Source organism: Carcharhinus amblyrhynchos, chromosome 8, assembly GCF_965287045.1.
Source record: "Carcharhinus amblyrhynchos chromosome 8, sCarAmb.v2.hapA, whole genome shotgun sequence".
NCBI lineage: Eukaryota > Metazoa > Chordata > Chondrichthyes > Carcharhiniformes > Carcharhinidae > Carcharhinus > Carcharhinus amblyrhynchos.
The window spans coordinates 56,900,070-56,916,245 of NC_137331.1; the positions used below are offsets into that span (position 1 = coordinate 56,900,070).

The window sequence follows — 16,176 nt, forward strand, 5'->3', positions numbered from 1 at the left end:
CGGCACGGTCAGCCGCTGACCCATTTCCAGTGAGAGGTTGAATAAATTATTTAGATTTATTTTAATACAAATTTAAATGGTATTAGCAAGCCCGATGCTGAATTGTCCAGGCGCAGTTGCCTTTATGGCGTTGCCAGGAGACGTTCTCGCCAATGACGAAAACACCTGTCCCCATTAACAGGAAACAGTCATGTTGTCCTTGCCAGCAGGACCACAGGCCATTTAGGCCCCACAGGACGCCAAGGGCAAATGGTGCCCTTGGGTAGTGCCAGCCTGGCATCTTGGCACTGTCAGCCTGGCATTTCAGTAATGCCCTCCGGGCACCTGGACACTGCCCACTGCTCTGCACCTCCGATTGGTGGAATGAGGGAGGAGGTGCCATTGTCACTCTGCCTGTATTTGGTGGTGTGGGGGGTGGGATGAGGGAAGGGAGGCATGATTGGTTTGGGTGGCGTGGCTAACATTTCTGGATTGTGCAGGGCTCACAATCAGCCTTGAGCCCCATCAATTGCTGGGGGGTGGGGGGGTGCTGCAGTTGGTTGAGATTGGCTCCAACAGCAGAGGCCTGAAAGCTTGCTCTCTCCCTATCAGACATCTGCTGCTGCTATTGCGCATGCGTGGAATTCTACCTGCGTACGTGCAATAGCTCCCTCTGCTGCTGGCTGGTAAATTAAGCCCCTCCCACTGCCTGTAGCAGCTAGAAATGGTCTAACCACATTTTTCTTGCATGATGTGCACAAGGTTGGACATACAAACTCACCCCAAAAAAAATTTGCAACTCTCACTTTTTCACGCTGGCTAGACACTTAGAATCATTCTCATAAAATTCCAGGGTGTCCTCCTGGAAATTTTCGCTGCCTTTGGTATTCTACCACCTTTTTTTGTAGATTTGCTTTTGCCCATCTTCGACATTTGAAGATTCTCTCTGGTTGAACACTTCATTGTGTGACTTTTCTTGCCACAATGACAACATTTGTTTTCTTGGCACCAGCATTCCTGCTGGGAATGTCTGGGCACACCTATGGCATGCTTGCATGTTGAGAGATTTTCTTTTCTGAGTATCATCTTGCATAACTTTGCACCAGCTCCGATTTGGGAAGCTTCTTTAGTGACTAATTCCATGGACACTGCAATCTTAAAAGCAAGTTTTAGTGTTAGAATTTTTGGAGAGTAATCATCTTTGATTTGCTTCATTTCAAAGTTCACAAACAAATATGTCTCGTAGCATGTTTTTGAGGGTCAGGGCAAACTCACAACTCTTTACTAGTTCCTGTAGTATGGCTACACATTGTGGAATACTTCAAACTTCTATTTGGTTCCATCAATGAAATCTGAATCTCTCTGCCATGATTAAAGGTTTGGGTGTGAAGTGATCTTCAAGAGTCTTAGTCAATTCCTTGTAAAGTTTTCTACCAGGCTTGGTGGGATAGATAAAACTTTGTAATAGAGTGAAGGTTTTCCACTCTATTACACTCAGGAATGTTGCTACTTTAATTTCATCTGTTATCCTGCTTGCAAGCGAGGTAATATTGAAATCTTTCTTCATAGGTAGTTTATGATTTGACATTCTGAGCAAATGGTTCCAGTAGCATCACCATTTCCCGCGACTGCAATTACCCGTTCTTGATTTGATTTATTGTCATATGTATTGGGATACAGTGAAAAGTATTGTTTCTTGCATGCTATCCAGACAAAACATACCATTCATAGAGAAGGGAAGGATGCAGAATATGGTGTTACAGTCACAGCTAGGATATAGAGAAAGATCAACTTAATATAAGGTAGCTCATTCAAAAGTCGGATGACAGCAAGGAAGAAACTGTTGTTGAGTCGGTTGGTACATGTCCTCAGACCTTTGTATCTTTTTCCCAATGGAAGGAGCTGGAAAAGAACACGCCCTGGGTGTGTAGGGTCCTTGATTATGCTGGCTACTTTTCAGAGGCAGCAGGAAGGGTAGACAGAGTCAATGGATGGGAGGCTGATTTGTGTGATGGATTGGGCTATGTTGACAACCCTTTGTCGTTTCTTGTGGTCTTTCTCAGAGCTGGAGTCATTCCAAGTTGTGATACATCTGGAAAGGATGCTTTCTATGGTGCTTTCCATGTAAATGTTGGAGAGATTCGTAATGGACATGCTAAAATTCCTGACAAAGTAGAGGCGTTGGTGGGCTCGTGGAGGGACTAGGACGTATTGGTGATGATTTGGACACCTAGAAACTTGAAGCTCTCAACGATTTCCACTTCATCCCTGTTGACGTAGATGGGGCGTATTCTCTACTGTGCTTTCTGAAGTCAATGATTATCTCTTTCCTTTTACTGCCTTGAGGGAGAGATTATTGTCGTTGCACCGATTCACCAGATTCTCTTTCTTTTTCCTGTACGCCATATCATCATTGCTTGAGATCCAACCCACTATGGTGGTATCATCAGCAAACTTGAAAATCGAGTTGGAGGGGAACTTAGCCATATAGTCAGAGGTATATAAGGAATATACTTAGGGGCTGAGACCACAGCTTTGCGGAGCACTGGCTTTGCGGATAATTGTGAAGGAGGTGTTGTTGCCTGTCCTTTATGATTATAGTCTGTGGGTTAGGAGGTCTAGGAACCAGTCACAACGGGAGCAGCCAAGCTCTCGGCCACAGAGCTTGGAGTTGAGTTTATTGGAATAATAGTGTTGAAGGTTAAGCTGTAGTCAATAAATAGGAGACTGATGTAAGTGTTCCAGGGTTCATCGTAGGGTCAGGGAGATGGTGTCTGTTGTGAACCTGCGGCGATAGGCGCACTGCAGTGGAGCCAACATGCTGGGAGCCCAGATTAACCCTAACCCATCATCCCGGTACCAAAGAAAAGCCAAGCAGTTTGCCTTAATGATTATCGTCCGGTGACTCTGACATCTGTCATTATGAAGTGCTCTGAAAGGTTAGTCATTGCACAAATCAATTCCAGCTTCCCAGATTGTCTGCGTCTACTACATTTCGCCTACCACAGCAACAGGTCAACTGCAAACACCATCTCCCTGGCCCTACACTCAACCCTGGAATACCTAGATAACAAAGCTACTTATGTCAGACTCCTATATATTGACTACAGCTCAGTCTTCAACACTATTACTCCTACGAAACACATCTCCAAACTCCACTGCCTGGGCCTTGGCTCCTCCCTCTGTGACTGGATTCTGAACTTCCTGATCCACAGACCCACAATCAGTAAGGACAGGCAACAACACCTGTTCCACGATCATCCTCAACACCGGTGTCCCACAAGGCTGAGTCCTGAGCTCCTTACTATACTCCATATATACCTATGACTGTGTGGCCAAATTCCTCTCTAACTCGGTTTTCAAGTTTGCTGATGACACCAGCATAGCGGGTCAGACCTCAAACAATGATGACACAGAGTATAGGAATGAGATAGAGAACCTGGTGAACTGGTATGCTGACGATAATCTCTCCCTCAAAATCAACAAATTGAAAGAGATGGTCATCGACTTCAGGAAGCGTAGAGGAGGACATATCCCTGTCTACATCAATGGGGATGAAGTAGAAGTGGTTGAGAACTTCAGGTTTTTAAGTGCTCAGATCACCAAACTTCCCTGGTCCCCCATGCTGACACTATAGTTAAGAAAGCCCACTGTCTCTATTTTCTCAGAAGACTAAGGAAATTTGACTTGTCTGTTACGACTCTCACCAACTTTTACAGATGCACCATAGAAAGTATTCTTTCTGGTTTTATCACAGCTTGGTATGGCTCCTGCTCTGCCCAAGACCGCAAGAAACTACAAAGGGTCGTTAATGTAGCCCAGCCCATCACTCAAACCAGCCTCTCATTTACTGGCTCTGTCTATACTTCCCCACTGCCTCAGAAAAGGAGCCAGCATAATTAAGGACCTCATGCACTCAGGACATGCTCTCTTACACCTTCTTCTGTCAGGAAAAAATACAAAATTACACCTTCTTCCCTGCTGCCATCAGACTTTTGAATAGACCTACCTCGCACTAAATTGATCTTTCTCTACATCCTAGCTATGGTTGTAACACTACATTCCGCACTCTCTCCCTTCCTTCTTTATGAACAGGTATGCTTTGACTGTATAGCTTGCAAGAAACAATAGTTTTCACTGTATACTAATACATGTGACAATAATAAATCAAATCAAGAATTGACCGTGCCATGACTAACCTTTCAAAGCACTTCATAATGATGGATGTCAGAGCCACCAGGCAATAGTCATTAAGACACAATGCCTGGCTTTTCTTGGGTGCAGTGATAATGGTCATCTTCTTGAAGCAGACAGTGACTTCTGATCGGTGTAAGGAAAGGTTAAAGATGTCTGCGGATAGTTGCAATACTTTCTTTAAATTTTCCTCCCCTCTAATTTCTTTTCTTTTCCAATTGAATTTGTATATTTCTTTGTTGTGTCATTAAAAAAGTTTTCATTTAGTTGTTCAAAATTTACTTTAATACACTTTATACAGCTTCTGATATAAAAAGGGCAGCTAATGATGTCATTTCACAAGGAATCTGAACCAGGAGATTTCAGCTTTAATACGGCTTCTCGCGGTTACTATTACATTTTGTTTTCCTTTTTGAGCAGTTGCTTCTTCAAATGTGGGATTTCACTTTTCTTCTCTCACTGAGTTTGAGGACCTGATACTACAGCCTGTCACGTTTGAAGGAACGTAGCTGGAAAAGACTCCCCAGCTTTGGTAAGTAAACTTGTTTTCACACAGCCTGCTTTCTTATTTTCTCACTATGCTCATTTTCTCAGAGATTTTGAGCCCACCGATTGTGTTAATCAACTAATGTTACTATCGACATGTAGGCTGAAATATATTTTCTTTTCCTGCCTCCCACTCTCCAAGTCAAGGAACAATCTATTCATCCATTTTAAAAATTATGTACATCTTTAGCAAAATCTAAAAACCCATTTCTAATGGTCAGATTTACCACACTTCAATCGATGGTGGGGTGGTCTCCTTGACTCAAAGTCCATGACTGAATTGTTTCTTCTGACTATTTCTGCTGGAAAACTACCTTGATCACCAATTTTGTCTTTAATTGTTGCATGCTAAAGTGGTCAGCTCACATTAACAACAACAATAAAAGAATGAAAAGGTTGCCACACAGTGGGTCATTTAACCAGTTGGCGGGACTTTATGAAATAGGTATTGCTTGCTTGGAGTCCAAGATGGAAAAGAGGGCATATCTCCCAAATGATGATGTCACCATGTAATCATGTAACACACCACACAGAGATGTATTCTTTTACATATGTAACTCTAATAATTTCATTACAAAAGTATGTTTCCATGCCTGAGCCCTGCAGTTTTGTGGGAAGAATATGGGACATATCCTCTAATCCAGTTAGTCCAGTAGAATGGTGGTGATGGTATTGGTAGTACAGAATAACTATTACCCATACTTTTGGAGTGTCACATCAAATTGCAAGTTAAAAACTAGCAGCAATATGCAGGGTACAAATTTAAATAATGTTGACAAAGACATACCTCTAGTTGAAGAAGGAGAGGAAAGCAAAAAGAGAGGAACACAGAGATAGGGAAAGTGATTAAAATCAAAAGACAGCTGAATCATAAATATAATGCAGCAATGAGAATAGACAGAAAATCTGTTAGATAGCAACATGGCAAAAGCAGATTAAACTATGGAAATAAGGCAGGTAAATGTAGTTATGAATATTTTCTCATGGATTAATACTGACTGACTGATTGGGCTGAGTGACTTGTTTCTGTGTTGCAACTTCCATGAATGTTTGATAGGGAGGAATGAGGCATCAACAGCATTTAGCTCTAGATAGGTTTGAGAACAGAATAGTCAAAGATCAAGGAATTTACACAAAAAATAAGACGAGAACACTCTTTATATTAAATTTAAGATCAAAAGTTGTACAAAAGAAAGAGAAATGTAGAATACATATTTGGCCAGGCACCTGACATGCATAGAAATCCATTACACTGCTAAAAAGCCACCATGTCAACTGACCAACAATCAACGATGATGGAATGCAGACTCTCTCCAACCTCCAATACCCATGTCCAAAGAGCTTGGATCCCTTGCATCCCTCAAATATGTGCAAGAGTACTGCACATGAGTGGGATTTAACATCATACAAAATTGGTCAGCTTTTTGGGGCTTGCCAAGTCAGGATCATTGCACCCAATAAGGCTTGTAGGATTTTTTTGAGTAATTTGGGAAGAAACCCACTCTCCAGGGATAGGTCCCATTGATCATTCCTTGACCACTGACCCACAGGAACAACAGTGTGTAGAATATACAAGAAGCACTGCAACTGTTCACTAAGGGTCCTTTGAGTATGTGTTCCAAACACTCAACCTCTAACACCTCAAAAGACAACAGCAGCAGAAGCATTGGAATGCCACAGGGCCACAGAAATGTTATGGCTAAGATAGAGCCCATTTGGCTCATCATGGTTGCATCAATCCTCAGAATGAGCAACTCACCTAGTGACATTCCTCTGCCTTCTCCCCCTAAAACTGCACATTCTTTCTTTTCAGACAACTATTTGATTCCCTTTGAATGATTTAATTGAACCTGTCTCCACCACACTCAGGCAGTGCATTCTAAACCCTAACCACTCACTGTGAAAAAAAATTATAATCATGTCACTTGCTTCACTTACTATTTACTTTGAACTTGTGCACTCTTGTTCTCAATCCTTTCTTGAATGGGAATAGATTCTCCCTATCTATTTCATCCAGGCCCTTCATGATTCAAAATACCTTGATCAAATCTCCATCCAACTCTCTTCTCTCTAAGGAAAGCAGTCTTCACTTCTCTGTTTTCCCTAGTGAAAAGAAGGCCAAGAAAAGGCCCCCAGTAAAGGCAGTCAAGATCATAAAAGATCCAGACAGAGGTATAAGGATTTCTGATGGTGGCTGACCTGTTGGGATTCGATCCCAGCAAAATTAAGTTTGAAATTAATCACATGCAAGTTCTCCTCCAAGTCACACACCATTCTGACATTGAACTGTATAATGTTCATTCATATTGCTGAATAATAAAAGAATCTAGTACTCTTTTCCTAACATCACTGGAGATATACCTATGTCAAATAGACTGCAGCAGTTCAAGAATGTGGCTCACCACCATCTTCTCAAAAGCTAACGGGACTAGGCAAAAAATGGATCACTTTCCATAATGAATAAAAGAAACCATTCTTAGTCTGGACACCATGATGCCCATCAAATAACAGTTCCATCGGCTGGAGGGGCAGTGATTTAGTAGAAGTTGTTTGCATTTTCATAAATCAAAAATAGTAAACACATCCTCACATACCTGGCCTTCAGATGATTAAATTTATCTGCTGTCATTCTAAGTTTTAAAATTTTCTCATCACTTATTTGATGGACATCCATCTTCAGGTCACTTTGTTACCTTAGCCACCTTATTATTAGCTACCTTGGTCCACTAAACAATCAAGAACAATGCTGTATACCAAGCTTACACATACCAAGCTTACACATGAGACATTAAACCAAGGACCTAGTTTGCCTATTATTGATTCAGATAGATATTGATGGTCCCATAATATTATTCAAAAAGAACAGGGGAATCTCCTATTTTCCTAGTCAGCTATTTCCATTTCAATCAACCACCACAAATCGATTAACTAGTCATTCATCAGATTGTGGGACATTTTTGCGTGTAGATCAGCCTTTGCATCGGCTATCTGGAAACAATGACTGCACTGGAATTCACTGACTGAGAGCTGATTTTGCATGTCTTAAGAATGAGATTAGTACAACTTTATTCTCCCTTTAATTCTCACAAAGTGCAAAGAATTTATCAAGAAGCTGTACCTAGCATGAAGTTAACTCTCCAAAGTTGAAGGAATCCAGAGACTTCCCTTGGCCATTTCCCATTTTTGTTATAAATAAGTTTACAGCTTGGACTAGGATTTTGCACAAAGCCTTTCTGTTGATAATTGGGAATTCGGAACCATGAAGAGAAGTGATTTGGTCACACATTATATATTAAAAATGTCAGTTTAGATCAAAGGAAGCATGTTGTTCTAAGTCAAATATATGTGGGTTTAAGTTCCACTTCAGAACATATAAACTGTCCGGGCCTGCACGTTTGCTATCTTCAAATTCACTGTGACAGTTCCAAAGTTTTGAACTAAAACAACTAATAGAACCATAGAATCTGTAGAGTGCAGGAGGTGGCAATTCAGCCCATCGAGTCTGCATTGACTCTCCAAAAGAGAATTTTACCGAGTGCCCCCCACTCCTGCCCTATCCCTAAATCCCCACACATTTACCATGGCTAATCCACCTAACCTGCACATCGTTGGACTGTGGGAGGAAACACCCCGCAGACATGGGGAGAATGTGTAAACTCCACACAGTCACTTAAGGCTGGAATTGAACCAGGGCTCCTGGCACTGTGAGGCAACAGTGCTGACCACTGTACCATCCAGCTGCCCAACAACTATACTGCCAGCTACATCTTTTGGAACCCTAGGATGCAGGCTAGAAAAGTGATCGATGGATCACTTTTCCGTTGGGCTTTACATTTCTCAATGGAGTGCATTTTTGTTGAGAAATATGAAATATTTCTTTATGTTTGCTAATGCTTACTAACCATCATACATTTTAATATATTTCTTCAGTCTGCCTTAGCCAACTCACACCTATGTAACTGCCTTAAACTTAATGTCCTAGTTTCATAAGGAAATACAGCATTCCTGAAATCAAAGTGAAATTGTCATATTATGCTAATTCTTATGCATAGGATCTCCATACGGTGAGTTTATTAGTTAACTATGTCTCTTTGCACAAGATCTAGAATAATCTCTTCCCCAGTTGGTTCCACAGTGTAGTTTTAGGAATCTCAAATGCATGCCATGAACTCATCCTCCAAATTATTTTTGTCCATTTGATTTATCCAGACTATATGAAGAATAAAATCTCCACATTTGTTGCATTACCTTTAGTAACACCTTTTATTTGATTAACGTTCTGCCCAACAGTATCACTACAACTTCAGTTAGTATTTTCTTCCCTTGTTATTTTTTACCACTACCGATTCTCCTTCCTACTCTTTCAAACCAAGGTCCTTCCTCACTACTGTTCTTTCATAATCCTTTTTCAGGACTACACCAGTATCTTTTCCATTTGTTATTGTAATTTGACACCAGGGATAGGCCACATTTATTGTCTATCCATGATTTCCCTAAGAACTGATGGTGACTCTCCTTCTTGAATCATTTAAGTCCTTGTGGTGATAGGGTTCCTTAACACTAAAAATGAATTTTACATATGGAGCAATGACTAAAGAACAAGAATATGTCCAAGTCAAAATGGTGGCATGAAGGCAATGGCATTGTCATGACATTGCTGTTCTTGTCCTTTCAGCAGTAGAGCACAGATGTTTACCTAAGGTAAGCTGGTAACAATGGGAACAGAACATTTAGGATCTGAATAAGGAGTTAGAGGTTCAAAGGAGGAGACAAGTGTGAATTTGCACTTGCATTCTAAAACGTAGACTCACAAAATAAAGGTAACTAAGCAGCTAAGGGAAGAACAAGAGAAAACTGCATATCAGGAGATGATTGAACCTATGCAACGGTAGCTGCTTCCAACCTTAGAAACAGTGGGAATAGTTAGCCCCCAGCAAGCAATCTACGAAGAAGCCAGTTATTTGTTTCAGCTCTGAAGCAACTCCCAGAGATGTAACTGCTTGCTGTGATACCTGTTACTGAATTTTTTTTTTCATCTATGATATTGTAGAATTCTGAGACACAACTAGCTCTAAAGGTGTTTAGATCTGGGTAAAGTTAGAGACACTGGGTTATCAGCATTGATGTAAGGGTACTTCTAGATTATTTTACTGTTTAATAAACCTTTACTTAATCTCATCACAAAACATTTGAACATCATTCTGTGCATTTCAAACCTTCCTCACATTATATCAGATTGCAATATACTGTTCAGGGCAGTTGTTTCAAGTTTCCCTTCTGGGAATTGGAATAACCCAGCGTTTATCACTATCTGTATGGTTGCGTATAGAATACCCAGCTTCTGGCTTACTCTTGTAACCACGGTGTTGAAATGATTGAACCAGTTAGTTTCTGGTCAAAGGCAACTTTTAAGATGGTTGCAGCTTGCTAATAGCAGTGCCAGTGAAAGTCATAGGAAATGACAGACATTTATCTTATTAAAAATGATCTGGCAATTTTATGGCACAAATGTTACCTTTCCTTTGTCAGCCTATGCCCAAATGTTACCCAAGTCTTAGTAAAAATGGAATCTTAATACTGAATTGTCAGTGAACTGCCCCAATCTTGTTATTATGATGGAGAGGAATTGTCATTGATCAATCAGTTGACATGACTGGTATCTGAAAACAATCATTTGAATCAGGTCTGACTCCAATACATGGGGCACTCCTATTAACTTAGTTTTGCTGCAACAGGACATATTCGGGGTCATATTCAGTCAAATGCTGCCTTAATGTTGACATTCATATCTTGATCAAACAATGAGCTTGGACTGGCAGAAGCCATACCAAGCTCAAGTAGATATTGTTTAATAGTGTTATCAAATGGTGTTGAGAAAGTTGCTAGATGGCTTTTGATTAGTTTAGATGCATCTCAGTCCTTAGTGCATAGGCCAGTACTGGGAAATTTTCCACATTATCAGATTAATACTAACGTCATTGCTGTCCTGGGACAGCTTGATTCGAACACAGCATTACAACTGCAGTATGCCAGGCCCCATCATAGTGCATTGTTCTGTCCAATGTACTTAAGTTGGTTCTTAATTTCAAATGTAGAGTGGAATTGACAACCATGGTAGGGACACCTCAGGCAAAGAAAGAACGGAATCTGCCACTTAGCATTTTTGAAGACTTTCAAACACTTCAGTTTTATCTCTTGTAGCCAGGGATATACAATAGTTGATGATGGGAATGTTAATAATGCCTCTTCCTCTTGCCAATTGTCCAGTTATTCTCAACTGGATCTCAATGAAATAATAAAAAAAAGCTTTGATCCATGTGGGGTGAAATTGTCTTGATGGGTCAGGGCATAGCCAAGGTTTGGAATGAAGGAATGGGATGGTGGCTAGTTAATTATTATAAAGTATAACTATGTCAGATTGCTGTTTGACTAGTCTGTAGGACAGCTCTTTCCAATTGACCAATGGCTCAAAAAATATCAGCAAGCAGGACTTTGCATGCCCAACTAGGCTGTAACACCAGGCTCCTATCCTTCAAATATATTAGCCAAAATAATTGGATTTTTACAACAATTCATAAGGTTTCAAGCTATTTTCTGGTGCGAAACCTCAAATACCAAATTTATCAAATTTCATTTCACATCTTGCTATGGTGGCAGCTGAACTCAATTTCTAGTTGGTAGCACAGTACCCAAATCATTAGACCTCAGAACTTATTAAAAGTTTCAGGGTTATTACTGTCGCACCTTGGTAACGAGTGCCACATCTCAAAGAGACAGATCACACACGAGAACCAATACATCACATAAACATTTTTGTAAAAACTGTGTAAATTTTATTGAAATGTATAAAATATTGCATACTCAAATTCAACAAAAATTATAATTAAAAAAAATCCTCCTGAACATTGGCAGCTGCTTGTGCCAGGTAAAAAAAAGACAGATTTCTGGAACTAATAGAACACACACTGCAAATGCCACCACTCAGCCCAAACATGATAAGAATCAATGTCTTGTTTTATAGCTTATATTTATTTTGAAAGTCAAAAGAACTAAAAATCAGGATTGCTGTAAAATGGACTGCTAATTTGTTATCCTGACTCCCATTTTTATTAACCTATTCAATTAGGAAAAACGCAGATCAGGCAAGGCCTCTGTGGATCAATAATCAACACAATTGATGACAATAATTGAAGACATTCAACTGCTGGCGGCAAACTGAAAATGTGAATTACATTATTTTTAATGGATAAAATGTAAAATAAATAAATAAAGACAACATGAAAATGTCAACAGGAAGCCAAAATTTGGAAACACATCAGTCAGTGTATGTGGGGGAAACAAGTTGACTTTTCTAGTTTTAAGCCTTCAGAGGTGCATTTTCTCTTTCAATTTTCCAGCAACATTTACAATGTTTTTCTTTTCACATTTACGAAAATTCTCCTGTAGTCCAATCACCCAAATCCATTTAGAATTTCACATTAAAATCACATGGTATGAGAAGACAGTGCAAACCAACCTTCTGCTTTCAATCTTTCTGGCTTTTGAGTAACAGATGTTCTATTTCCAGTATCTTTGTTTGTATATATTGAGGAACTATTTGTACTTGTACTATCTGTAGATCTATTTCTATTTATTTTGCTGGCAGGGGAAGGTGTGCTTCCTGCAGAAGAATCCAAACCATTAGGCAGAGGGATCAACACATCTAGTGTTCTGTTGTCAGTTTCTGTCCCTATACCTTTGGGTGGAATAGGAGAAATGAGTGGCGATACAGAATCACCAGAAACTAGTCTCTGCTGTTCAATCAACTTCAAAAGTTTGTTGCGTGCTTCAGCACTCTGCTGGTTGAGCTCAGTGATCCTCTGCTGAAGACTGTCACAAGTGCTGGGAATCATTTTTTCAATCTGTGGTGCTGAATTGGATAATTTACCCACTTTGAACTGACCAAGTTGGGCTTTGAGGGCAGAATTCTGCAATTGGAGCTCAGCAATTTGAGATAACATTGCTTCATGTTCAAGCCACTTGTCTAAAGAAAGATTATGACCCCCTTCACCTTCCAGCTTATTTTCCTTTGTGCTTAGCACACATGTCGCTGTGTCATTGGCAATTTCGGATTGTTGCATTTCAGACATTTGAGACAAATTAGTAACTGGCAAAGCGAGACTTGAGTTCTTAGGTCCTTCATTAGTAATCTGGAACTTCCATTGCTGGCTAACATCCTGGTGATCTTGCAGCTGGTTTCGGTTTTGTATCCTCAAGCACTCTTTTTCTCCTTGTACAACAGGAACTTCCTTATGCATTACTGAGGGATGTGCATTATTTGATTTCAGATATACATCAATAGGTTGGGGTCTTTCTGAAAACAAATTGGCTGTAGATTGTGAGTCAGCAGCTACTTGGCTGTTCCTCTGTCTTGGGGGCGAAAGCAATACTGCAGGGCCAAATAGATGCTCAGGTAAACTCTGACTTCTTCCAGCCAATGGTTGTACTTTACATTGATTTACAAGGGGTTGTTCTTTTTCCAGGCTTTCTAAAAGTTCCTCTTCTGTATTTGGTACAGCCCTTAAAATAAATGCATTTGCTTGATCTTGTCTGTCAGAGTAAACATATGTATGTAAACCATCTCCTTCCCCTGCTGTCTCCTCAACTTCCTGAGCAATGATTTGCCTTGGCTTTGGATTACTTCTTCCTGCTTCTGTAGATCTATTTAACACTTGTTTCAGTAAAAGCAGCTCTTCATCTGTTTTGCTCATATACTGATGCAGATTAGTCCGCACAGAAATAACCTCATTTTGCGTCATCAGAAATTCTGCAGTCAATGCATCAATCAGTAGGCTTTGTTCCTTGATTTTTTCCATAAGTTGTTGCTGATTTTCTTTCTCCTGTTGCTGTCGAATTTCATTATCTTTTAGACAGTGGGTCAGTCTGCTTATCAAATTGACCAACGAGAAGGTGAAACCTGTTAGGCTGCGACCTCTCTGTGGCAACCAGCCCGTGACTTTGCGTCCAGTCTGGCGTTCATATTCCATCATCTCCTGGTCAATATTCTCAATCATTTCTTGTAGTACCTCAAAGCTCACCTGTTTGTCCTCTTGCCCACTGTCTTCCATTATTTTGGTAGATATTTTGGAATTTTTGCCTTTTGAAATACCCTTTTTTGAGTTCCTTGAACTAGGATGAAGTACTTGTTGAATTACACCTGTGGTTTCGGATTGGGATGAGCCATCGGGCTCTGCGTTGCTCTCTGCTTCACTCTGCATCCTTGACTTCACTCTCTGGATTGCAGCAGTAGCATTTAAGTTTGTGCAGTTCGCTGAGGCTTTACAGTCCGGTGTACAAGGAGTCTCTGGGATCTGGTCTGGTGCTGTGCAGGACCATTCTCGAGTGACTTGTGCAGTTTTCTGTTGTTTCCTCTCCAAGGACTGACTGCTTTCAATGTTAGTCTGATAATCCATGGAGACTGAAGTATCTGCATCTTGCAGGCTCTCCTGAGAGAGTGGATGATCAGAGGTTGTGTTGCTGGTTTCATTGAGGGCCTGGGAGTCCATCACCGACTCGCTGAGGAGGGATAGCTGAGTGGGGGGCTCACATCTCGGGGCCAGGAGCCCGGTCTGCGGCGTCTTCTCGCCGCCTGGAGCCACCGTCACATTTGGGAAAGCGGCTTGGAGGCGCGGGGCATCGCCGAACAGATCCCGAACCAGGGCCAGGGCACGGTCTGACCTCGCCAGCACATCCTGCAGTTGCCACTGGTCTAGCAGCAGCTCGTTTATCAGCAGCGGCTCCTTCCCCGGCCTCTGGCTCCTGGCCCTCCGCTGCCGGAGCTCCTGCTCAGCGGCGGGCCGGTTCCTGGAGAGGCGGTTTTGTCGGCGCCGGGCGAGTTCCTCCGGGCTGGCCCGGTGGACACTCAAATCACTGATGGTATTGTCCCACTCCCTCCGCAGGGCCGGCGCCGCCTTTTTCTTGCGGCTTTTTCCCACTCCCTGCGAGCGGCTTCCCCGGATCAACGACATGGTGGGTTCGCAGGCCCGAGAAACACCGCCGGGGCCGGGGGGGAGAGACGAGCAACAGGTCCGACAGGGATAGAGGGAGAGCCCCAGTAATGGGCCCGAGAGAAACCGCGAGCGGGCCCGCCAACCGTCAACCGCGCGCGCGCCCGCCGCCGCCAACCGTCAACTGCGCGCGTGCCCGCCGCCGCCAACCGCCAACTGCGCGCGCCCCCGCTGCCGTTGGCGGCCGGTCTCGGGCACTGTGCATAACACAGCAGATTAATTTGGCGCTTTCAATAAATAACACGGAGATTTAAAAGACCCAAACTCTTGGAAACTTGTTAACAAGTCAGACAACATCTGCAGAACAGCGAGCACGGACTAACGCCACAACTCTTACCGACTCTATAGCCAGTTTCAAAAGGTAATTCTTTGAAAACAAACTTTAGTTCCTCCTGTCATTGTAACCTCTCCTATTTAAACTAAATTCCATAAAGAGCCACTGATCTGTCGCCAGGCTCAGCAAACCAAAAACTTAAAAGGTGCTCCATTTTTAACAGTAAAGTGAAAATAAATCAAACCGTAATAAAGGAAAACAGCTGCCACAGATGCTGCCTGACTTACTGTGTTTCCAGAATTTACTGCTTTTTATTTCAGATTTCCAGCATTTATAACGTTTTCTCCCCCATGTCGAGTTGGAAGATTCAGTTCAATGGGAGTGGATGCAAAGGATTTTATCATTTATTGAATTAACGGGCATTACTCAGAGTCAGGCTGGATGGGAGGGACCCAATTCTGTTGGCAGAGAGATCAATAACTTGAAGACGTTGGTTTTAAAGTCATTGATGAAGGGATTAGATGGGAATTTTTCACCCAGAGTGTTAGAAGCTAACTGTCAGAAGGGGTGGTGGAGGTGAAAACCTCATTTGGATATGCACTTGAGGTGCCATGACCTGCAGTTCCGTGGCCCAGAAACTGGAAAGTGAAATTGGGCCGAATGGCTCTTAGTTGTACAGACATAGGCCAAACGGCTGTAATTTTTCTATGTTTCTTTCTGTGCTCATTCATTTATATGAGATAGCAACAGAGTCACTGTGAGACCAGCAGGGAGAGGGGAGAACGCAGAAGAGCAGTGATATGGTCCCAGCAAGATCAGTGGGAGAACAGAAAGCAAAGCACGGACATAAGCAGAGGAAGAGATCAAAGAGAGATTTAGAGACTATGTATAAACAGCAAGAGGTCCCCAAAGAAAATGAAAATGTGAATCACTGATTCAAGTGATTGGTGATGTGTGGTGCTCTTTCCTCACCCGCTGGTCTCACTGACTGTTGTTACCTTACATAACATCTATAATCATGAATTGACATAGAAAGAAACATCAAAACATTATAGCACAGAAGATTGGTATTTTTCTCTTTAGAATCTGGGAAGTTAATCATTTAAATCTGGTTACAACAATAGTGGAGTGGCATGG

The 16,176-nt window shown here is 41.7% G+C and overlaps 2 protein-coding genes across 2 annotated transcripts in view; both read right to left on the bottom strand.

The window, feature by feature from the left end:
* Positions 1–16,176, bottom strand: part of sulf1 (sulfatase 1) — a 416,345-nt gene that overhangs the window by 243,121 nt on the left and 157,048 nt on the right. The gene's annotated exons all lie outside the window — the stretch shown is intronic.
* spice1 (spindle and centriole associated protein 1) lies at positions 11,926–14,842 on the bottom strand. The gene has a single exon (XM_080194116.1). The coding sequence runs from the start codon at positions 14,724–14,726 to the stop codon at positions 12,204–12,206; it is 2,523 nt and encodes an 840-aa protein (XP_080050242.1). The 5' UTR covers positions 14,727–14,842; the 3' UTR covers positions 11,926–12,203.